The 24,569-nt window shown below is 31.4% G+C and overlaps 2 protein-coding genes across 6 annotated transcripts; one reads left to right on the forward strand and one right to left on the reverse strand.

Moving 5' to 3' along the window:
* Positions 1 to 569: 569 nt before the first annotated feature.
* Positions 570 to 10,908, reverse strand: LOC148621652 (uncharacterized). 4 transcript variants are annotated; one of them, XM_088576246.1, is made up of 9 exons: positions 10,797 to 10,908; positions 8,003 to 8,083; positions 7,653 to 7,758; positions 6,484 to 6,611; positions 5,601 to 5,626; positions 4,765 to 4,839; positions 3,558 to 3,623; positions 2,265 to 2,376; positions 570 to 632 (listed from the first exon to the last, which is right to left on the reverse strand). In XM_088576246.1, exons 1-8 carry the CDS (start codon positions 10,891 to 10,893, stop codon positions 2,269 to 2,271), a joined length of 687 nt encoding a protein of 228 aa, XP_088432372.1. In that variant the 5' UTR covers positions 10,894 to 10,908; the 3' UTR covers positions 570 to 632; positions 2,265 to 2,268. The 4 variants fall into 4 exon arrangements, with proteins under 4 accessions (XP_088432372.1, XP_088432374.1, XP_088432376.1 ...); XM_088576248.1 differs by having other exon boundaries at positions 10,778 to 10,831; XM_088576250.1 differs by lacking the exon at positions 10,797 to 10,908 and adding an exon at positions 10,774 to 10,794.
* Positions 10,909 to 13,355: 2,447 nt separating this feature from the next.
* LOC148621653 (F-box/WD repeat-containing protein 5-like) lies at positions 13,356 to 24,255 on the forward strand. Of its 2 annotated transcripts, none has more exons than XM_088576251.1 (8): positions 13,356 to 13,482; positions 15,863 to 16,089; positions 16,369 to 16,544; positions 17,428 to 17,617; positions 18,220 to 18,344; positions 19,330 to 19,718; positions 20,612 to 20,821; positions 21,547 to 24,255. In XM_088576251.1, the coding sequence occupies exons 2-8, from the start codon at positions 15,930 to 15,932 to the stop codon at positions 21,755 to 21,757; spliced, it is 1,461 nt and encodes a 486-aa protein (XP_088432377.1). In that variant the 5' UTR covers positions 13,356 to 13,482; positions 15,863 to 15,929; the 3' UTR covers positions 21,758 to 24,255. The 2 variants fall into 2 exon arrangements, with proteins under 2 accessions (XP_088432377.1, XP_088432378.1); XM_088576252.1 differs by lacking the exon at positions 21,547 to 24,255 and adding an exon at positions 21,092 to 21,241.
* The last annotated feature ends 314 nt before the right edge of the window (positions 24,256 to 24,569 follow it).

The raw sequence follows: 24,569 nt of genomic DNA on the forward strand, positions 1-24,569 counted from the left end.
TTCAAGTCATAACACCCCAAAACCAATACAAAGCCTTCCTTTTATGATATACCAGGTAGTACAATTTCAGAGAGATCCATCTACTTCTACTAGTCATTGTCCAGACATCAGGAAAATGCCTGTTTCTGGTCCCTTATTCCTACGCAGTTTAGGTCGTTACACCCAAAATCAATTCCAGCCTTTTTTCCATGGTATGGAACCTTGTGGAACATTTTCAATTAGAGCTACACACTTATACTCAACTCATGGCCTGGACCCAAATGTCAAAAGAAAATGACAATTGCATGATCAAAATATTCAAAATATCTTATCTAACCTTGCAACCTTCCAACAAAAACTCGCTTTCTTCATGCACCCCGAAGCCATAAGGTTTAAACAAAATCCATTGAATGATTTAGGAGTTCCACATATGATTATGAAATACACTCAAGATGTAATAACTCCCCTTGTAGGCAGTGCTTTAGGAGGACTTGTGAAGACCAGAGCTGAGGACAGTTAGCGATTCCTATAATTTACAAATTTTTAACCTGGCCTTTTAAATCAGATAAAACTAATGAGAAAAAAAAAGATAATTCTAACATGATTTATTTCAAATAGAACTCAGCACTGCAACAGCATCCTATATCTTCTAACTGAAAAAGAAAAGAAGAAAATTACTGGTAGCTTATTCATTTTGAAACAGTTACTTATTATCCTTGTAAGGTCACACCAAATAAATTTCTCATTTAATAGATAACCATAACAAAACAAGAGGCTCCAAGGAGCCTGAATAGCTCACCTGGTTGAATTTTGCCTTTCAATGGCAATAAATTTAACAAGCAGTTGTTCAACAATTTTGACCAGAGAAGACTTAAGACTTATCATACAAAAGGATCATTTCAGCATTTGAAAGTTTCTTTCTATCTATCACAGTTTTCAAGATATTGGCTGAAAACTTAAAAAAAAAAACCTATCATTTTTAACTCTTACAAGGAGTCATCTGACAACTTTTATCCCTGAAGACTTTTGTAGTCCTAATAATAAGGATCATTTCAGCTATTGAAAGAACTTGGCTAAACCTAACGGTTTTGGAGATACATGCAAAAAAACTACTGTCTGACCTCTATTTTCTATTTTCAGTAATGGTGGCCATGTTTTTCGACAGATCAAAAATCCCCACATCAGTTCTATGCAGGATACCCCTAGAAACATTCGTACCAAGTTTGGTTCCAATTGGTCAAGTAGTGTCAGAGGAGAAAAATTTTGAAAGAAAAAACATTAATAATAGCAAAAAACATTGAAAAAGGGCAATAACTTCAACATGGCTTAATGGATTAAAATGAAAATCTGACAACAGATAGATCTCATCATGCTGAACATGTTTACCCACATCAGTTCTATGCAGGATATCCCAAGGAACATTAATACCAAGTTTGGTTCCAATTGGTAAAGTAGTGTCAGAGGAGAAGAGTTATTAAAAATTGTTGATGACGACGGAAGACAACGATGACAACGATGCCTAAGGCAACGTGAGCTAAAAATAAGAAGCAAACAATCTTTTCCTTCTCTTAATTTTTGTTTCGAAATTGTGGTTCTTAGAAGTGCAACATTTTTCAATAACCCAAGTGTTTCTGTATAAAAAAGAAAATCTTTCAAAATATGTAGAATGGAACCAGCACTTATATTTTTTGTATGTCTAGCTATTACTGACACCCCACTTCTCTTTCACTCTCATTTTATAATAGTGATTCTGTTTTCTTTCTTTTTTTCTATTATTGCAATCACCTTTTTCTGTCTTTGTTATTCTCAATTGTAGTATCTAGTGTTATTATCTTTAATTGCAGGAAGAATAGGACAGTGACAGTTAGTAAATGAAGCGGGGGAAAAAGTTTTTTTTTTTTTATGTTCACTACAAACCACATCAGTTTCCAATACTGAACATAATGAATTTAAAAGTTATCTCCCATTGAGAATATCAAAAGAAAGGTTGTGTATAAGATCTGTGACTATGATGGAAATTTTTAACTTGCAGAACCAGAAATGGAGCTTAAGCAAATAATCTAAAGCTGGGAAGATCGTAACAGACATGTTCAATATACCCAGTAATGCAAATACAATCATTACTTTGTTTAAATTCATTTTTCAAGCAACCTGTCAAGCAAATCATTGGTATGCAATTAATACAAGACTTCTGTGGGGTGTCAACAGTAATCAGATGTGGATTGAAGCAGAGTGTGACAACTAAACAATAAATATAAGGCTTACAGAAGAATATGACAAATTACCTTATCAAGTTCTCCTTTGTTTCCGTGGCCGGTTTCCATTAAATGGCAACTTTGTTGTATCTGTTATTGAAATGATATTCAAACCATTGGACTGTAAGGCTTTGATGGCTGGCTGTAAAGTCATAAGAACAGAAGTTTCAGCATTTAGAACATGAAAATGACGCTTCAATTCTCAAAAATGTTTTGATGCCTTCTCACCTTAAAAATGTGTGCATTGATCACAGATGTTGATAAGTTCAAAGACTAGGGATAGAGAACTACACCTATTTTAAGCTTGTTACTTACAGAAAATACCAACCATATACCGATATAATGTTAATTTTGATATGCTGTACATGTGTTTCAAGGAGTAACATCTCATCACATAATTATTTTAATTTACACCTATGACCATACTTATACTGTAAACTATAAAACTTTCCACACAGTTTTATTTTTGCTATTTTCGCAGTAAGACCTCTAAAGCAAAAATTAAATTGCTATAATTCTAATCGTAAGATTTTTCATGCTTATAGCTGTTTTTGATTGGTAGAGAACGTCTTTGCCAGAAAGTTCATACTTGCACGAATTTCTTCAGATTGTTCATACATGCATGAACGCTGTTCAGACTGAAACCAATATGGCAGCCGTGTAGTATTGAAATGATGCCTTTTAAATAGGAATTAAAAAGACTAAAAAAACACCTTGTTGTAATTTTCCTTCGTTGTTGTATTTCCTTAATAATTATATTCCTGTTGAATTGTTTACATCTCGTAGTTTTCAATGCTTACTATCACTTTGTCCATGCCGCCTACAGTGTCGCTGTCCCGCCAATTTAATATTGATTACATGTGAATTTTCCTCTGCGCTCACATACGTATGCAAGGGAATATGTGTATTGAAGCGTAAACATAAACACAGTGTATCAATATATATAACTGAGGCTCACAGAGGTTAACTTTGATTGCAAGATAGAATTATAAGGATTAAGCAGCTATTTTTGGTTGTTCATGCATGTATGAATGGATCTCTCCACTCCCAAACATTACATGAAAAGCCTTTGGCCATTCATAGAGTTTGGGAGCTCTGAGATCCGTTTAAACATGCATGAACGACCAAAGATAGCTGATTCATCCTAAAGTGAATATTTTATTTGAAGTACATTCTATTAAAATTTGGGAAACAATCACGAATTAAAAACTGCATTAAAGTAGATTAATTGCAGTAAACATGAAATAAAAAGGTGCAAATATTCCATTGGTAAATCAGTATTTTTATGACAATTATCCTTCTCTTGATCAACAAATTACATACCAATCTTCCTGCACTAAATCCACTGACACATATTCTAACAGTCTTCATACCATCAAATAATGCTTTCTGAAAATTAATATTACATTTACTGTAAAGTCAAATATTATTGTGATGATTTATTAATAATTGTATCATTGTGACTGACTTATAAATTCCCAATAATATACACTAAAAATAATGGAACTTCTCACGTAACTAATGCTGGATTTTTCGCAAACTATATGAAATTTTATTTTATTTTAACATTCACCCATGGTTCAAATGAGGCGACTGTTTTTTTTGCCATACTACCTGAAATTTTATATATCTCATTTGAGCTTTATAAATCTTTAAAATTCTTAAAAGTTAATTTTTCAAAATATTGTAACTTTTCTACTGCATATATTTTCTATAGTACATACAAACTCTGTGAAATTTCAAAAAACAAAAAACTTTCCTATTAGGCTTAATGAAATTACCATTTTATATATTTCTATTGTTTTTTAGTATGCCTTAGTATTGTAAGAGCTATTTGAATAATCAGGTGAATAAGCCATGTGACATCCAATCAACTGAATACCTAAAGACTGAAACATCACAAAACATCCTTTCTAATCCAGTATTGACATCTATAGGTACTGTAAACACATTAATTTTTGCGGTTGCTAATTTTTGCGGATTCTGTCAAGCGAACATGTTTGCGGGTATCAATCTTCACGGTTTCAAAAAAATGATTTGTGTTATATAGGTTAAAAATCAATTTCGTGTGTACTATTTTCCACAGTTTTCTGTCCACCACGAAAATAGCGAAAATTAGTACATGGCAAAATTTAGTACGTTTACAGTATTCAAATTACTTGAAATTACCTCATTTTATCATGTAGCCTAAGCACATGGTTTTTTGTTTATATTTACATCAAATATTCAAAGAGCTGTTCCATCATTCAAACAGACAAAATTATATTTAAATATTTAAAATTAAAATTTCATTAAGCTTAATGGGAATTTCTTAGGTCTGTTGAGATAAAATTTTGAAAAAAATTCTCAAAGTTCGTATGCACTATAGAAAACCAAATGCAGTTGATTAATTGAATTATTTTGAAAAATGATTTACAAGAATTTCTTTTGGAAGATTAATTAAACTTGAATTGACTATTCAAACATTCACCCATGCTTCAACCATGGCTGTTTATTTGTTATACTATGTGTAATTTTATACAATAGTTACCTGTGCTATCACAGTAGCTACTGTCTGTGCTGCTATATTACTAGATTTACTTTTATTTCTGAATCCAACAACACCCTGGAAGAGAAAATAAAATCAAGCACACACTTGAGACACCAAGAATCATGTAAACCTTATCATCTATTGTCATCTCTAAACCTAAATCTTCAGTTTATAATCTATGTATCCAAAATTTTAATGTTTCCAAACAATATGGCTGAATTTTCAATTTTTGATTAATATATAGACTTCAGTTTGCAACACACGAATGAACCTTAATAAAAGTTTTTGTTACAATAATTTTGTGGGCTCCCATATACAAAGTATAAAAGTGCCCCCCATATCCATCATATGTTTTACTGGAACAGCCCTAGTTTTGTAATGCATACCAAGTTTACTTTTATAGACGATTTTTTCATTTTAAAAAAATTTACAGTATTGATCTGGCACATTCACAATTAATAAAGACCCAAAACAGTCTAATAATAAAAAAAATAACTGGAAAATCATTACAATGCCCATAGATGTACAGTTTAATGCTTATTTTTATGTCAAGCAAAACTAAAGCATACCTAGAAATAGTAAGTTCTACACATATACATAGATGAAAAAAACTATTAAGTCTATAAACTAATCTGATTATGAAGATGCTGAATGTCTTATTTATGAACAGATGAAAAAGAATATTCTTATTCATACTTTTTTCCCTATATAGTTATGTATCATATTTTAAAAAGAACCTGTCTAGGATAATTCTATTTCCATAAAACAGCTTTTGAAAGTTTGTCTTTACCACTAATGCAACAAAAATCCCTATTGGTTATTATACAGATACTTACAGCTGATGACGTTGTCACTATCCTCTCTATAGAAAAACAGAAAAAAAATATCACCACACGTGGATGCTCATTAGGTCTGTGATAAATTTAATCTTAGAAAATAAGAATTAGTGGATGTGCAATGTTTTATTTTTGAAGTTTAATATGCTAGCTCATACAGTAAAAATGTCATTCCACTCTTGACACATGATTCTGACCTCGAGCCAACCAGATGATCACTCTATCTTTTCTATGCTCTTTATGCTTGGCGAAGAAGCATTAACTACCAATTTTTGAAGTCTTGGGTAAAACTTAGCCAGGGAAATCAATGCACTCCAGAGGAACACACTACCACACTACCAATGAGGCAGCTTTGATATTAAAGGAATCATTATACATTTGTATCATGAAATTATGAATGTGTAAGATTGTCTTTTTAGTCAGATTCTTATAAATATTTATATATTTATACAGCAAACCCTGTCTAAATCAAACACTGAATAAACCAGAAACCTGTTTAAACAGACACTTTTTGAGTAGCTTGAACATGCAGAATTCTCCATCCCCTATTACAGCTGGGTTTTTTAACAACTATAATTTAAAAAAAAAAAGAACACCATTTATTTTTAAAAGCTAGTTGGCGTTTAGTAAAAATTGTAGAAAATCATGAAAAAATGTATTACTTAATCCAAATTTTCTCACAAATATGTGGAAAATATTCGCTTGAGATGTAAATATGGTGACCAGGGTAAACCAAAGTTACCAAACACGTCATAAGCAAAAAAAGCATAAAGTCCAAAAAAATGGGTTTGGTTTAGACAGGTTTCTCAGTGAATACTAAGGATTAAACTTTTCACATTGTAATTCCAAATACAATTCCAACCTCTATCAGAAGACAACATACCCCCATCTTGAAGCCTTATTAGTGTGTTATTATAAGTACACGTTATATGTACAACAGGAATATCGCTGTATGGTTTCCCATCTACAAGCATATCAAGGTGTTCTTTGGTAGGGAATATTCCTTGTGATCTGTAAAGAAAACAATATTGTTTAATTGCAGACAAACTTTGTAACACTTCATTCAACATATTTTCCACAAATTTTTGTCTGAAAAATCAAGAGGCAGATTATACAATCTTAGATGACGTGATTTTCAACAGTAGTGAAATTAATATTTTGTTTTCATTATTTTACAACTGAGTATTCATATTTAAAAATGTTTAGAAATTATATAATTATATTTGAGTTTTTTTCAAGTACAGAAACAGAGAAAAATTAGTTGACGATGAATACATTGAACATGTTACCAGTATTAAATTTTCTCTGTTTTATAGTTGTTTTATTTACTTCTTGGAGAGCTGGATATTTATAGGTTTCATAATCAGTGAAAGTTGAAAATTGCATTGTTATGACATTAAAATTAAATAAAAAGAGTTGATATTTTGCGATATTCAACTTTCATGAGTTATAAAACCTTTTTTCTCTATGATTCATTTGGAATACTTTATCTGTTTGACATTCAGCATCTGTCATGGTATGGTATAATTTTTTTGCAATTGTTTGTCTATGATGTCCCAACTGCCATCAGGAGAACAACATAAGAAATGTCATAACATCACAATCAACCAAACAGCTTTTATGGAATATGACACATGATCACACAACAACCAATCACAATAGCAAAGTTTTCATATCATTAGTTCACATCAAATATCACATCATCCATGGCGTGATATCATAAATATCTTACCATCCAAGAAGTACATAATGTAGATAAAACGATTGAATCACAGAGAATTAGTGATATCACACCATGGACAATGTGATATGAACAAGTGATATAAAAATTCATAATTCTGTTGAGAACTTACTAATGCAGTCCAGTGAATAATGAGACTCTTTTCAAGGTATCGACCTGGTTTAAAACCTCAAATTGAGCATTTCAACAGAATCATTCTAAATTTAAACCAATCAGATTGATTTTAGAAAAAAAAATCAAGGATTTGATGATAATCTCAAATTAAGATTTTTTTTATAAAACCAGTCATTGGTTTTCATTTCTTTACTCACATGATTGCTTCATCAGTATCATCTTTTATGACATCTTCCTCTTTTGAAGGAGTTTTATTTTCTTCAGTTTTACTTGTTGCATAGCTTCTGAAGTTTGAATGTTGTGCTACAAAAAAAGTAATGGAAACAGAAACTAAAATGAAATATGTTTGATGCAGCTGTACTGCAGATAAATCAAATTTTTTGGTTAGCAGTTTACACACACCCATTTCTTCATAGTGTTTTCATTGTTTTGAGCAAAAGATATAAAAAATGATGTTAATAATCAGTATTCATTAAAAGCTTTAAAAATGGTCAAAACCCCAATGAAAACTATAAAAGCTAAACAGAGATGTACATGTAAAAGTTACCTGCTTGTATGAATAAACATGTATAACCCCTTCTACACATGGTAATAGCTGTCCTAATTACAGACATTCTGAGGACAAAATCTGAAGAAATAAAAGATGATAAAAATCAATTGTTTTTCATACATAAACATGTATTTAAAATTGTAGTACTTGGTCCCACCTTGTACCCTTTTCACTTTCCATAGCATGAAATATTATAAAACAAATATAAGAACCATTTAAAGCTCTTTACATATAATATCCCTATGTCATAACCATTTATTGTAAATGTGTTAGAACAAATTAATATTTGTATTCTAAAGGCACTTGAACAGTGCTGCGAGTTTAATGTTGACTTTGAAATATATTTTTATAGGTTATAGTGGATTTATGACTAATTATTGACAGATAGATGAATGATAAAAGGTCCTATCATTTCTTCTTTTTTACATGCATTGAACATAGTATGTCATTGTATATATATATTTGACAGAATTTCTGTCAGGGAATATTTTTTTCCTTCAGTATTATATTTGTTCCAGTAATATAAGGAACTTATGTTATATTTTGATTGATACAACAGTTGATAAATATTCAATTTTTACACCTGACTGATTACATTTTGGTATTAAATCAGAAAGGTGTTTTTATCAAGGGTTTATTATTGACAATTAATATGGTTCATTATGAGTTAGATGTATTTATGTATTTACCTGTGCACAATACATGTATGTAAAGCAAAGATAGAAGCTGATAAATATGAAAAAAATATTTATGTTCTTAAATGATGAATCTTCTGTTGAAGGTAAGTAAATATCTTAACAAATTCAGTTGTGATATAAACCTAAATTTCAATGAAAAAATTGTTTTACAATTTTGTTTACATGCAAACAGGTGAATAATTGTGACTAATTCTACAGATATTACATTTTTACCATTCCGAATGAATACTATATAATATTATTACTATTCGGAATGAACATAACCTTATACTGTCACACTGCACCTTTTGTGGATTTATTATCATACACTATTACCGCACGAAACATCAGAAGAAATATACTTTTACCATTCACAACAAATATTATATGATACTTTTAGCATTCAGAAAAAATATTACATAATACTTTAACTTTCATTACCAATATTATATAATACTTTTACCATTCAGAACAAATATTCTATAATAATATTACCTTTCAGAACAAATATTCTATAACACTATTACCATTCAGAACAATATTGTTAAACACTTTTATCATAAAGAACAAATATTCTGTAATACTTTTACCATTCAGAACAAATATAATATAATATTTCTACTTTTTTTCTTTAAGAAATATACCATTAAGAATAAATATTTATCTTAATGTACTATATTGACTATTTTGAATAAAATATGTTCTTTTACAAAATATATATTTCAAAGACCAATGTAATTTAAATATAAAACAAACAATATTTTTTTCAATTAATTTTTTTATAAATATTTCGTATCCTTGAAAAAATCCTAAAATATTGTTTTCTTTTCTTATGTAAGCATGAATGAAAATGAGAAGCCATAATATTTATTCCAAAAAAAGTTTATTATGTAACAAAAATTCTGTTTGGAATTTATTTTATGTGATACTAATTTTGATGCATTGGTACTTTTATTTTGTTTGTTTGTTGAGGTTTAACGCCCAAGCAGCAATATTTCAGCTATATTCAGGCAATGAACATGAAGTGGATGATAAAATGAACATGAAATGATGATGAAATGAAAAATGGGATGGGACACAAGGATAATGGGGTCGAGGAATTTTGATTGCCACTGGAAACAGGGAGAGGTGGGTAGGGTTGGGCAATTTAGCCTCCTGTGGCAGAGCCCTATGGTTCCTACTCCGGGAGAATACCACAGAAGGGTTCTTTAACGTGCGAGGAACATGGCATCTTTTCCAACATGGTGCACCACTATGGTTTGCGGTCAGGTTTTCCGTATTATAGCCTGACAACCCCAGCATGTAACACACCAGGGGTACCCCATTCCACCACCTGGGGCACACAACCCAGTTGCTCTGTGGGCAGAGTGCCCTAGCCCCGGCTAGGGTTCTGAGCACTATTTAGTCGCCTTTTACAACAAGCTTAGTGCTGCTGCAGGCCTATTCTTTTGACACCCAGACCTGCATGGGTCAGTACTTTTATTATACATTTGGAAAATATAAAATAGATTCTAATTGGAATTTTCGTTCCAAAATGAATTGTCTTTGGAATAAATATTATGGTGGAACTTCTATTCTGTGACAGTTTTTTTAAAGCCAATAAAGAAAACAATAAGTAAATTCTATGAATATCTATGTATCTCAAGTTAAATGATTGAGAAGTACCATATAAAGTGTTGTAATATAATAAGAAAGTTAGGTCCCAAAATGTAGAAATCTAAGAAGCAAATATATGGTTCTCTAAAGAATTTGTTTATGATGCAAACAAGTCGTCTGCATGTTGTTCCAATGAATTGTGAAGAATAATAAGCCCTGGACCTTATTAAATTCCAAATCAAACATCCATATGAGAAAAACAAAAGGCTCTAAACAGAATGTCAACATAGGAAATTGAAGGGCCATATATGCCATTTGCATGGCTAGTTGCATATATAGAGGCTATTACTATTATAGTTACTATATATAATAGTATTAGATCTCCGCAGAGTGTCTGAAATTTAAAATATCCCGACAAAAATCTTAGTGTTCTTTTCGAAAAGAGCATTAAAAATAGAGGTAAACAGGTACAATTTAGCATTGTGACTACCGTACAAGCCTTGAAAAGTTAACTTTACAAAAAATTGCTTCTCCAAGTCCAATGAAAAATCTTGTGACTTCCGAATGGAAACTGTAATAAAGGTTTGACCGAAGACCGAAAGATCCTCCACACATTCGGTCTCACTAATTACCGACAAGAAGCGTCAGGAAGCGACAAGAAGTTTGAATTAGCGACATTAAACAAAAAAAAAAAAATACCGACAAGAGGAGAGAGACTGTATTTATTTGCTGTTTGAATTATAAAAAAGATCAAAAATAGAAATAATTGTAATAAGTTATAAATCCCTGGTTATATTTAAAACAATTGTACATGCAAAGTTGATAAAAACAGAGACATTAATACGCATTAATGTCTCTAATAAAAAATGGCCGTATAAGGTTTAAAATTTCGAGAAACTAATATTAATCAAATAAATCATTTTAAATGACATCTTAAAATATAATAAAGCAATAAATTGATGAAAAGGGTGAAAAATAACGTAATTTTCAAAGATTTGACTTTAAAAATGTGGTGTTTTTATCAAAAGATTAAGATATATGTTATCTATTTCTTTGATGTTATATGCTATTTTTATTTTTTTTTTTAAATATTTGAAATCAATCTTAAAGAATATAAATATGTCAGGATTCTAGATCATCCTAAATTCCGATAGATTTGTATATTTATGCATATCAGCCAATCGGATTAATTAAGTTATGACATTCATCCACGCGCCAGTCAATAAGGTGTTAATCACTGACTTATGGTTGCACGTGGGCTTTTCCCGGCACGTGGGTATAAAATTCTTAATTGAGGTAGTTGACGTTAATTACCCAAAAGAAGCCACACACCCTTTGATCTCACAATCAGGAGTTTTGGTAGCTAGAATTGTTGTTGTAACCCACTGATTCTTTTGATGTAAAAATTAAAAATAATATTGGCCGTAATAAGTTTTTTTTTAGCATCCTAATTTATGAAGCCATAGACCAGAAAACTAAGTAAAGTAAAACCAAATATATCAGTAGATATTGAACCAAATATGTCAATAGACATTGAGCAAAACATGAATATGTCAGTAGTCATTGACCCAAATTTGTCGGAAGACACCGATTTAAATATATCGACGCCAAACAGTGAATCAAATTCAGGGTCGGTGGAAGATAAAGGGCAAGCTTTGTCAAATAACAAATTTTGACATTTGACATAAGAGAATCTCATTGATACGCTGGACAATAAGAATGCTACTCATCAGACAATTCCTGGACTTGTCAAAGAAAATGTCTATTTTATGCTAGATCATACTACAAACATAAATAAGAAAATGGAGTATTGGGATGATTGTGGAACATGGAATTCCAAAACAACGTCCACCAAAACTATATATTATGTACGAAAAGTTGACGGCACTTTTCAGTCATGTGTCAAAAAAAATGGCCTTTATTGCAAAGAAATAAAAAAGAAATTTATTCCTTTAGAACCTCAACCAGACGATTCTAATTTATTTGTGCTGAAGCGTTACTACGCAACCCTGAAAAGGAATAAGCAATACAAGAAGAGAATAAGTTGGTTTGAGAAAATGCCTGGCCATTCCAATGACACAGTGTCTAAAGCAGTTGTCGAATATATTGGCTCTGTTGTAAAAAAAACTGTGTTGTGGCGGAAAGGGTGTTAAGACATCAGATAATGTTATAACATTTACTGATGGGGAACTGGTGATTCCTAAAACAAGTGCTTGTGCCAGAAAGCCTGGCCAGAGGAAACGCATAAGGTCGGCAAAAGCACACTCAGTTAAGAAGCAAAACAGCTCCAGATGAGACTAACACAAATAAAATAAAAATTATAAAACAAAAGTTACTTCAATATCTAAATTCAAAAATTGAACAACAACTTACAAATTTATAAAACCGAAGAAATAATTTGGTCCTTTAAATTTGCATTTAATTCCGCTATTTTTGGCAAAGCGTTACTAATGAGACTTCAGTAGTCGAAACATGTGTCTCAAAATTTGTAAACATTTTTATTTCATTTTAAAATATATATATAAAAAAATGAAATTGAAAAAAAAAACAAAAAAAAAAACAAAAAAAAAACAAAAAAAAAACAAAACACAAAACAACAATCATTTTGGAACTTTGGTCAACTTTAAGCACGTGTATAACGCACAAAGCACAATAAAGTATAGCATCGGAAATTTTGATATATACAGATGGATAACTTTACTATTAAAGTCACCAAATTTATTTAGCTCAAAGAATCATTTCCTCTTCATTCTTTTGTCACTAACTTTTGTATTTTAAACCTTACATGGCAAATTCATATCGACTATGCATGTACAAAAGTTTTTTTTAACATAACTTCTTACAATCTTCTCCAATTTCAGTTCTCCTATTAAAAAGATAATTTTGTTTTCATCTTTTTATTATTCAAACAGCAAATAAATATAGTCTATCTCCCCTTGTCGGTATTTTTTTAGTTTCTTGTCTCTAATTTAAGCTTCTTGTCGCTAATTCAAAGTTTCTTGTCGCTAATTCAAGTTTCTTGTCGCTTCTTGTCCCTAAATCAATTTCTTGTCGCTGCTTGTCGGTAATTAGTGAGACCTTCCACATTCGGGGAAAAAAACTGGTTGCTCCGACTGGTATCCCTTCTTTCATTTGTTGACATTACTGTTGAATATTATCTTCCTTTTCTGTTTTAGAGATATATTTTATAGTCAGGGAACTTAGGTAATTACTGATTATCTACAAGAGTTCACTTCTTCTCTCAGAACCCTGAGACTGAATCAATTGAAAAGATAATAATAATAAAGAGCCATAATACGGAAAACCTGACAGCAAACCACATTAGATCTAGTGCAATATGATTGGAAAGATGCCACATTCCTTGCACCTTAAAGAACACTGCTGTGGCATTTGATAGGAGTAGGAACCTTTGCGATCCGTAACAGGAGGCTAAATTGCTCCACCCACTTCCCTATTTCCAGTGCCAATCAAAATTTGTCGACCCTATTATCCTTGTTTTCCATTCAATTTTTCATTTCATCATCATTTCATGTTCATTTTATCATACCTTTCATTTTTAACACCCGAATATCGCTGAAATATTACTGCTTGGACATTAAACACCAATCAATCAATCATTCATTCTTGTGAGGCAAGTTGAAAATGCACAAAATTTAAGAAAGTATGATTTAATAACAGATTGCTAATTTTTTGCTTAAAAATTTGTTACATGTATAATACAGAGATTTCAGAGGGGAACAGACATTATTCCAAATTGCAAATTTTCCTTTTGTAGATAGTAAGAGCATTGTTAAGCTTTAAGTATCAATTTTTTACTTTAAATCCATAAAAAACAAATGATTTCCCGCATGAGAATCTTCTTCACTTTTCACTGTGTGACCTGCTATTTTACCCCAAATAATCTGTATCCGGAATGGGGAAACATCTACATTAATGAGTTTTTTCCTGAAATTGGAATATCGTCTATACAGTTTTGGTGAGCAGTTTGGCAAGAATTGCTTCTGTCTTGAAAATGGCAAGATCTACTCTCTGACCAGTAGTATGTGTGAAAGTTTAGAGTATATCCATTTTATATATTTCCCCTCATAAATGATTAATTGAATTAAGTGTCTTCCATTTAAAAAGTTACGTGAATTATTCATGTATGAAATGACATCCTGATAAAGCTCAGTTATGGTGTACCTAAAGAGTTTAAAGTATTTTTGTTTGCACCATATGCATGTATGCATATATGCTATGTATTTTTACAGCTGATGCTATATCTCAGTTTTGTTGCATTTATGCCACTGAATGGTCATTTAACAAAGTAGCGTACTATGCTGTATTTTATAGGTTAAGACAGGAGTACAATAGCCTTTCTATCTTTCTCAGGGTTTCAATTTTTGCGTTTTATTGAATTAAGAGAGAGTCAAAAACCAGGTAGAGTGTGGCACATGACAAATTTTGTTTTCAAAAGATTTTCACCCATTGTCATACATCACAAATGCATCCTTTAAGGATTAAAGTGAAATAAGTTACATACAATGTAGAAAGCATTGAAATGTATTGAAGAAAGGGAGATAACTCTTTAATTTAAGTAAAATTTGGTTGCTTTGTTGGGAAACTTTAAAATCATCTCCTGGTCCATGCATTGTCTATTCAAAACAAACTTCATACTATTTGACATACATATGATATATACATTACAATTGGAACACAAAATTCTGTACAATCCATTTTATAGGATCTGCCTGATTTTTTTTGTGGACAGCCTCTTAAAACAAACCACTCTTCTTAAACAGTAAATCAACAATAAATGCTTATTATAAATACTTACGTTATTTTTCAAAGTTCTAAGTGGAAATGTAGTATGCAGAAATTGTTTGATTCTACCACTTCGTCAGATTTGCTAAATTGAGATATTATTAGCAAGATCATGTTAATTAATACTTTTGTAATAGTTCAGCTTCCATTTTGGAAGAAAAGCATGTTCTTATTATCTATAAATAAGGGTGGTGAAAATGGGAACCTGATTAATATGGTCCCGAGACTCTACCCACAATGTAATCAATAAACCCTTAGTTAAAATAATTCCTGCTGTAGATCTTATCTAAATTTAAGCTACTAAATTTAACTTTCACTGAGACTTTTGTTTTTGAAATTATTGTCTGTTAGACATTCTGAAGGGTTTCCAGCCAAAATTATTTCTTGGCAAAATATTTGGATAAATCACTTATTGTTTACATTTGCATGGTTCTTATAGTTGAACTTTTCTTACTTTGTTAAAAGGATCACTGGTATTAGGACCATGGACAATATGATACAGTTTTAACCTGTAAGAGGACAGAGTTGAATATATTGATATGATTATGCCTTTTCCAGTTTTACAATTTTGTTAATGTTAATAATATAAAACTGGCAAAGATCCTTACTCTGTGTTACAGGTTAACTTCCAGTCAGACTATATTCAGGCTCTCAGTACTACTAAGGTCAAAAGTTAAATTTGTATTGATTATCAATATGAGGAATTTGTCCTCTATTACATGTAGTATAGACTCCTTTAATCACTTTCATTTAAACTGCATATATTTTTTTATCTTTCCAGACTGAAGGTACTACATGAAGACCATGCAAGCTAGTTTTACAAATATGTTAAAATACTGAATGCCAGTATGTGGGAAACTATACCTGATACTTGGCTGCTAGAGATATTCCAATATCTCGATTTCCAAGATCTAGTTAAGTCATCAACTGTGAGCAAAAAATGGCAGAGAGTAGCTTTAGATGATACCTTATGGAAGGCACTGACAAGAAGGAGATGGAAAATTAAAAGTAATATTTACCAATAAATGATTTTATATCAACAGAAAAAAAAACGATTGAAATGAAGCATCTAAAAACTCCCTGATATTGCAAATGAAACCATGTTTATTCATTCAAGAGAGATAAATTAATTACACTATTTTTTTTACTATAAGAAAAAGGATTGTTACTTCTAGGTTGCCCTTCTTTTCATATTTTGAAGAGATGGGAAGAATAACATATCAAGAATGTGAGCTTTGTCCATAAAGATTATTAAATCAATCAAATATAAATTATTTTAATTCGAAGATACTGAAGTAGCTCCGGGAAAGGATTTATGGTACAATGAATACAAAAGACTATACTACCACACACCAGTTATTCAAAGTGAAGTGTTAGAGGATCATAAAGATGAAGTATTAGATGTTTCCTTTTCACATAACGGAAAATATATATGTACAACATCAAAAGACAGCACTGTGAAGGTTAGATCTATATAGGTTTTTAAAAATTTTTGAGACCGTCAATTGCAGAATTGATTTCTTGAAATTTTTTGTGTTATCCAATGAAATCCCCTTTACAATGAATAATGCATTAGAATCTTGAGTGCAGAAGCAATTTAAACTGTTCATACCTGGAAGAAAATCTTTATTGTGCAATAGGACAATCTACATACCAGATTAACAATATCATACCTTTTTATTCCAAAATATATTTAATTATTTAGTGATGTGTATGACAATATGGCCATTTACAGTGAATTGGGATATTCTCATTTTCCTCTCTTGAAATGATTGGACAAGAGAAGATTGTCTTTTTAGCTTTCAGTTTTATCTCAAAATATTACTAAAGAAAGGCTCCCTTCTTCTTTAAATCAAAGTAAAGCATGAATAGAACAGCCAGTAAAGTCAAGATTGAATAAAACAAATTTTTTTTTACCAGACTTGTATTATCAACCAAAACTATGAATAACAAACGCTAAAAGAAAAATGAGATATATTGGGGCTCAAATAATCTTTAAGGGTGAGCAGGATGAGAAAGGATAGGTTAACTTATTTTGACCTTTGGTGGTGTTTGTTCTAGATTATGACCTTGGTGGTGTTTGTTCTAGAGTCTATTGATTTGTACCTTTATATGTATAGGGGACTGTCTTACCGCATCATTCTATTGATTGATGTAACAGTATTACATGATTTTAACAAGAAATATAGAGGTCATATCTTTTGATACTAGATTTAAAAAGGCAGGAATATTTGTAGTCAGCATGACTTAGTGCTTGTTAACAGCAAGTAATGGTTAATTACTCAGTCTGTTATGTTTCTTAGACAGCAAAATTTATTAAAAATGTGTGATTTTTTTCTTCATCAGATCTGGGAGTTATGGTACCCCACTAAATTGAAATATTCAGTCGACATGAAGGAAAAACTGGATTGGATTCTAACTCAGTATGCAGTGTTTAACAAGACGGATGAATATTTACTTGTATGTGGAGTAAATGTCAGTGGGGTATTCTATGATGAGTTCTTTATGGGCCATGGAGCTATATTTGATATGAAAGGTATATGCAGTAATAAGACAGGTGACATTAGGTACAGACCATTTTCTTCTTAAGGGGGCCTGGGATTTTATGTTGAGTCAAAAATTTTGTAAACACCAAAAATTTTTTTTCAGCAGCAGCCAGAGTTAATTTTTTTTTATTTGAAAATGTACATTTTCAAGTGATATAGGAAATGTTGAATCATATTTTTGTATCTATGACATGGCTGTATATAGATCTAATGTACAGTTTGTAACTTGATTAAAATATACTGATACAGGAGTTATTGGACAATTAAATATTCAATTAAAACTTATTTGAGCTTTGTGCAATCCAGTCTTCATATTTATAAGCAGTTACATATCATAAGACAAGTATTTATTTAGTCCTCTGCAAATGATTTACTTCTTCTGAATGGGTCTGTGGTTAAGCTTAACAATTGTTCATCTAGCTTTTTTCGTGTTCATCCTTCCCTTAAACAATAATGTCAATAATTTTAACTTACGACTTTCTTAAATTTTTATAACCAAATAAACATCACAATCACAAAATAAGTTTTCTAAGGTAATCCATTTGTATTTTATAATTCTTTCACAGCTATATATCCCTACATTTTCATTCAGATTTTACAATTATAAAAGTGATGGGAATGAATCCTCCACATTTGTTTGCTGACTGGGCAGACATTGATATATGTTTGGGAGGATACGCCACAGATCATGATTATCTTACAGTAAACTCGTTCAGGGTAAGGACAAAATTTTGACTGACAATAATCGTTATAATGACTTCACTTCTCAAGCTTAATGGTTTGTATTTTTAGTAAAATTTGAACTTCCTGAGGTGACTGAAAAATATACAGTGAGGTTAGGGTAATCAAGGGAACCAAGGTTCTAGCAGTATTCAAAAGGATGTAATCCAGGGACAAAGACCAAACATGGAAAACAGACATACACAACAAAGAACATAAAGTAACTAAAATAATACATACAAAGTAACAAAAGCAAATGAGCAAATTGGGTTTCACTAAAAACTGGGAGCATGTACCAGGTGTACCGGTAGGGTAAGTGTCTGCTGCTTTTCTAGAAACACCTGCCGAGTTGCTCATAAAAAGTCAAGTCCGCGGTAGATGGAAGAGGAAAGGAAACTATGACACGTTGAACAAATCAGTTTTCATGGTGCAGATGGATACACCGTAACGATCCACGAGTTCATGATGACAACCATAAAACTTCTGTTGTGATGACTTCAATCTTGAAGCAACAAAACCCTGTTCCAGAAGCCTAATTGTAAGAAATCTGGCGTGATACAAAAATTGAATGAAGCAGTATAGTGCTAAAAGTCGTATTGCTTAATACAATTAATAATGCATGGTCAGAAAATTGCAGTTTTAAAAAACAAATTTTTAAGGTGTACTTATTTTGAAAAGTTTAAAATTGAAATTTGTTGGGTATATTTGTCAATTTATACTTACTAATGTAATATATGTGATGGTTAACAGATGTTATTCTCCCCTGTCCTATTGGGCTCTCTTTTTGGCATCTCGTGGCTGATATTATAAATCCAGGGTACCTTATTTTGCTCAATTTTAGAAACTAAAATCATGATAAAAATAATTGCTTTTTTGACAGCCTTTAAATAACTTCATTTTAACGAAATGAAAAGAAATTTTCAGAGTTGACCTAACTATATAGCAGTGCCTTATTCTGGTAAATAAATGAATAAAATTGCAGGTTCCATGTAAGTGCAATCAACCATCAGACCAGGATCTACAACCAGATCCTCAAGACATCATGGACAATAATATGGGCTTAAAGCTCTGTACCTTCTATGCTGACTGTAATCATACAATGAATCTCATGGTGGCCAATGTTCCTATGGCATCATACTGTGATATTGATGCTAATTCTAATGCTGTGATAAATAAAGAAAATTGTGATTCATTCAAAAAATATTTAATATTTGTGGCTGGTGTACATGACTGCATAATATTACACGAACTAAAGAATGTACAATCAACAAAGGATTTTGATGAAGATAATGCTGTACGTCCAATGTCATATGAGGTCATAAGACGACCTGGACAATACATATCAGGAATGAAGCTGTCACATGACCACAGGTTAGTTTTTTGTTACAGTGAAAAAATGTATGCTTTTTACATGTTTTTACTTATGCACCAGCACAGGAAGCTGCAAATTTATGTATATGTACAGATTGAGGATCCAGGTAAGACTGTTATACAGATTTGAAAGTAGATTAGGGTAGACAAAGGACCGTACACAAAGGGATGTTCTGCCCCCCCCCCTTTTCGGCTGAATTTCTAAGCATGGTGATAGAATGTTGCCTGGATCTGGATTTTGTTAAGGACTTAATGTAATACTACAACATTACCATATTATAATTTTTTAGTTATTCTTGATTTGTAGAGTAATGACAAGATGAACTCAAGTTTTTGCAAAAATAGCTTAATTTGGTATAAAATTGATGATTCTTTTCAATCTTATGATGCCTGCACCATGGTAGATCCACCGAATCTTAAAAAATTCTGATGAAATAGAAAAAAAATTCAGAATGTAATAGTTTTTCAAGGGTCTACATTGGTACAGACACTTGTATTTTATGGGTGATTTACTTCCTTTTTTTTAATTTAATAAAATCAGCTATTTTGACCAATGATTATTCAACACTTTTTGTTCAGCAAGTAAAAGTTTGCTGTGATTTAAACATCAATTTTCAGGAAGGTAAGGAGGCCAATTTTACCAGTAAATGTACCCCAACCTTTGATTGCATTTAATTCAGTATTGTTGTACAGTCAATAACAACTACCGGTATGAAACCATTGTCTTTTACTGTTGTTGAAAGGTAATTTACAGAACAATATTTATATGGTAGGACAGTTGTATTTGTAGTATTTCATGACATTTCTCTGAGCTGAAAATTAGCTGTGATTGATGTTGGGTTGCTATTTGACCAAGGTTAGGATTGAAATAACTTTGATAAATATTTTTTCAGATATTTATACTTTAATTATCGTGAAGCTGGTAACAAAGAAGATCAAGATGAAGAAGACTGGATCCATCTGAAAGAAGAAGTTTATGTAAATGTGGTAGACCTACAAACAAAACAAATTTTACAGGATGTTGTATATAAAGGACACCAAGGATTTTCTGAATACCCAGCTTGGTACATCTGTATTGATACATCAGATGATATTGTTGGAAGGTAAAGACCCTCTTACTATGTTTAGATTTATGGGAGGATGGACAGGGATGGGATATGTGGGTGAAAGGAGCAGGAATCAATGGTTGAAGGGGGAAACGGTGATGGTGGTTGAAGGGGTAGGGAATGGAGACTTGGGGATTATGGTTGGGAATCATAACCAGGGGTAAAATGAAAGGGGTTGGGAAGTGGTGGTCAGGAGGATGGGAGGCGATGGTCTGTTATTGATTGATTTTTGTTTTTGTTTTATGACAGATATTTAATGCATTCCAGATCAAGAACATTTTAAAAACCAATCAAACAGACCCTGTTTTGTGTTTGTTCAAAAAGCTGAATCCGATTTTCAATGTGTTAGCTCACAGAGGAAACAATCCGCAAGCAGGCATGTCCCTCCCCTAGGACATACCATTATTATTCTTAGTCTGAGACAACCAGTCACCACTCTATCTCCTATATGCTGTGTTCTTTATGGAGAAACAGTGAATACCAGTTCTTATTTTTAAAGTAAATTAGTCAAGGATTCAAACCATGACCTCCTACACTTAAGGCATGAACTCATCACAAGACCATGGACAAGAGACAAAAGAATCATTAAATAGCCTGGACTCATCAAAAGCTGGATTAAAAGACATGAAAGACTGTCAGATAAAAATCTTATAGGATGATAATCATGCTGATAGAAAGATTGGTTATTAAAATCATACATAGTTAACACTTTTTTTTTTCAGTGGCAGTGAGGAAGCTAAAGCCTATTTGTGGGACAAACATTACAGGTGCATAATAGACACTTTAAATCATAAAGAGGGTGTGGTTAATGGCCTAGAATTTAACCCTGTGGACTTTGAAACAATAGTAACTTCTGGTGATGACCATACAATTAGAATATGGAGGTCAAGAAATAGGATGAGGTCTTTAGGAAAATTAGCTTTAACTTCTTGATAATTCATTTTTTGTTAAAAAAAAAAGGCTACTGCAAATCGCATGATATTCTTTTTTACGAATGAGAAGTTTTATATGTAGAAAGAGTGCTATTATTGAATTTTGATTATTTTAGTTATTTAATCTTTGTTTTTTAAATCAATTCGTAATTTAAAGATCTGTCTCTGTGTCAGTCTTATGCATGTTAACCACACATAAAAGTAACTTCTTTCTCTCTAGAGAATAGAACAACATAGATCAGGTTATATTGGGAATTGATAGTCACTTAAATTATTGTTTTAGATTTATTTGTAACCTTGCTTATCTCTTTTTGGAGGGACTTTTACACAACTTTATTGGAATCATAGTATGCATTATACATGTATATGTCAATTTGATGATTTTATGAAGTGGCATTTACTTACACAACCTAGTTATATACATTTTTGTATAGAGGCTCATTTGAATCTTATTTTGTATCATTTTCAGATAATTTGCCCAAATGTTTTGCCAAGGCTAAAAATAAGATAATGTTTTATCCAAGAGAGTAGAAAAAAGTGATATTGAACATGGGTTTGCATGTGTGGTCATTCTATGTACATGTATACCCCACTCAAAATATAAATTTCCTTGGATGATTTTCTCTGTTAGGCGGAATTGTGTGTTATCTTTTCAACATACCCCTATTCCATTAATTAAATATCGAAATAAAGCTGCGAACCAAATTTCAAATCATTTTTATCATTGAAAACTTATGATTTTTGTGAAATTTTTTTTCTAAAAATTCAAAAATCAGCTAAAAAGAAAATTGGAACATGTGTCAGACATAAACTGAAATTCCTTACAATATCACTATGAATCTACATTTAAGAATTGAATGTTTCATTTTTGCCATCACTTGAAGTCTGTCGTCAATGTTGTCGTCAGTCGTTGTCGTTAACAATTTTTCAAAACTCTTCTTCTTTTGACACTACTTGACCAATTGGAACCAAACTTGGTATGAATATTTCTTGGGGTATTCTGCATTAAACTGATGTGGAGATTTTTTATCTGTCAAAAACATGGCTGCTATTACCAAAAGTAGAAGATGAGGGTCAGACAGTAGTTTTTCGCTTATTATTTTTCCAAAACCATTAGCTTTAGCCAAATTCTTTCAATTGCTGAAATGACCCTTATCATAAGGCCTACAAAAGTCTGTGAGGGATCAAGGTTGTCAGACAACTCCTTGTAAAAGTTATTGCCCTTGAAAGATGAAAAATGACATTTTTGTTTTTTTTTTTACAGTTTCAGCCAATATCTTGAAAACTATAATAGAAAGAAACTTTCAATAACTGAAATGATCCTTATGATAAGTCCTACCAATGACTTCATGAGTCAAAATTTTTGGACAAATCGTTGTGAAATTTATTGCCCCTGAAAGACAAAATTTAACTAGGTGAGCGATTTAGGCTCCTGGGAGCCTTTTGTTGTTGTTTCATCTGCAGGTAAGAGTATTGACCATAGCACATTATGGAACATAAAAAATGAAACATTCAATTGTTTTAATAAATTTCTTTTGTTTCTCTCATTTTTTTTCTATTTTTTTAGATACATTGTATGCATAGAAAATGGGCAATACACAGTGATCAATTTAAGAAGTCCACTAAGTTGTGGGCATGGCCTATATAAATAGCTTAAAGTATGTGTTTCATGGACTCATGAAACATCACGTGTACAGCCAATTATCCAATGAAATAAGTGTATGTTAATGATATGCACAGTATGTAACATTCAAATTTGAAACCAGTTTGATAAGTAAATGTCAATGTAATTGAGATAGATAGATGAATGGATAGATGAAGGGATAGCCAAGGTGATTCCAATATGTTACCATTTATGAATATATTGTGAATGTACTTCTATTTGCAGGTAACAATTTTCCTGGCAAGTAAAAGTACATTTTTTCATACATTTTCATGAGAGCAACACAGTTTTAAAGGGAAGTAACATTTCATTTAAACAGTGAATCTGGTTTGATGGAACCTCAAAAACCCTGAAAATTGTTACCTCATGAAAAACAGTTTTTCCACAAAACTACTTAATTAGATATTTATGGTATTATTGACATATTTATATTTTAACGGACATGTCAGTTGGACATGTTTGTTTGCATTAGTTGTCACAAAGAAAGATAAATGTTTTATTTTTTTTATGAAAAAAATCTTTAGGATTTCCCGTTTTAGTGCTTTTTTTCATAGGCAAAAAATGAATAAGAACACTAAAAGGGTACTATGTTCTTAATGTAATAGAGTGGACATTTTCTAATTTTCTAACATATGCTTTCTATTTTTTTTTATTTTTTTTATCTTAAAACAGAATGCAAGACAATTTATATTTCAAAAGGTTAAAATTGTAGTTATTATCTAATGAATGTATTGTAAAATTGATTATGAATAGATGACATGCTTTTTATGTAGTATTACATTTAAGAACATGACCAATTAATACTTTCAAAAAGAATAATACATCAAATCTGTCAGCATTGTTTGTTTTGTGCGTTGCCTTAATGCAATCCAAATAATGCTAGTTTAAACACTTTATCCATTAGCAGATTCAGGAAACTAGAAATTCTTGTGGGAGAATAAAATGTGAAATCTTGGATTTCATTGAATCTGGATGGCAAAGTGCATGTGTATCCCTGTCTGAAACTTCTGAACCAGTGCCACATTTTCGAAGTGACTCATATATTACACATGTTGCAAGTGTTCCTTGGTATAGTTCTGTCTAACAGCCTGTCTGTGTGTGTTCGTGTGTGTGGTGGGGGGGGGGGGGGTCCATAGTCAACTGGTTTAGG

This window comes from Perna viridis, chromosome 3, assembly GCF_037379345.1.
Source record: "Perna viridis isolate PV_CMFRI_1.1 ecotype Kerala chromosome 3, ASM3737934v1, whole genome shotgun sequence".
NCBI lineage: Eukaryota > Metazoa > Mollusca > Bivalvia > Mytilida > Mytilidae > Perna > Perna viridis.

Excerpts from the sequence above, each read along its gene's own strand:
- LOC148621652 (XM_088576246.1), bottom strand. The coding sequence starts at position 10,893 with ATGTGTGGAGGATCTTTCGGTCTTCGGTCAAACCTTTATTACAGTTTC. Across the intron at positions 7,759-8,002 it reads ATGTTTATTCATACAAGCAG|CACAACATTCAAACTTCAGA; the intron begins GTAACTTTTACA and ends CTTTTTTTGTAG. Across the intron at positions 5,627-6,483 it reads AATAAGGCTTCAAGATGGGG|AGAGGATAGTGACAACGTCA; the intron begins GTATGTTGTCTT and ends GTTTTTCTATAG.
- LOC148621653 (XM_088576251.1), top strand. The coding sequence starts at position 15,930 with ATGTGGGAAACTATACCTGATACTTGGCTGCTAGAGATATTCCAATAT. Across the intron at positions 16,090-16,368 it reads AAGGAGATGGAAAATTAAAA|ATACTGAAGTAGCTCCGGGA; the intron begins GTAATATTTACC and ends TTTAATTCGAAG. Across the intron at positions 19,719-20,611 it reads AAGCTGTCACATGACCACAG|ATATTTATACTTTAATTATC; the intron begins GTTAGTTTTTTG and ends ATATTTTTTCAG.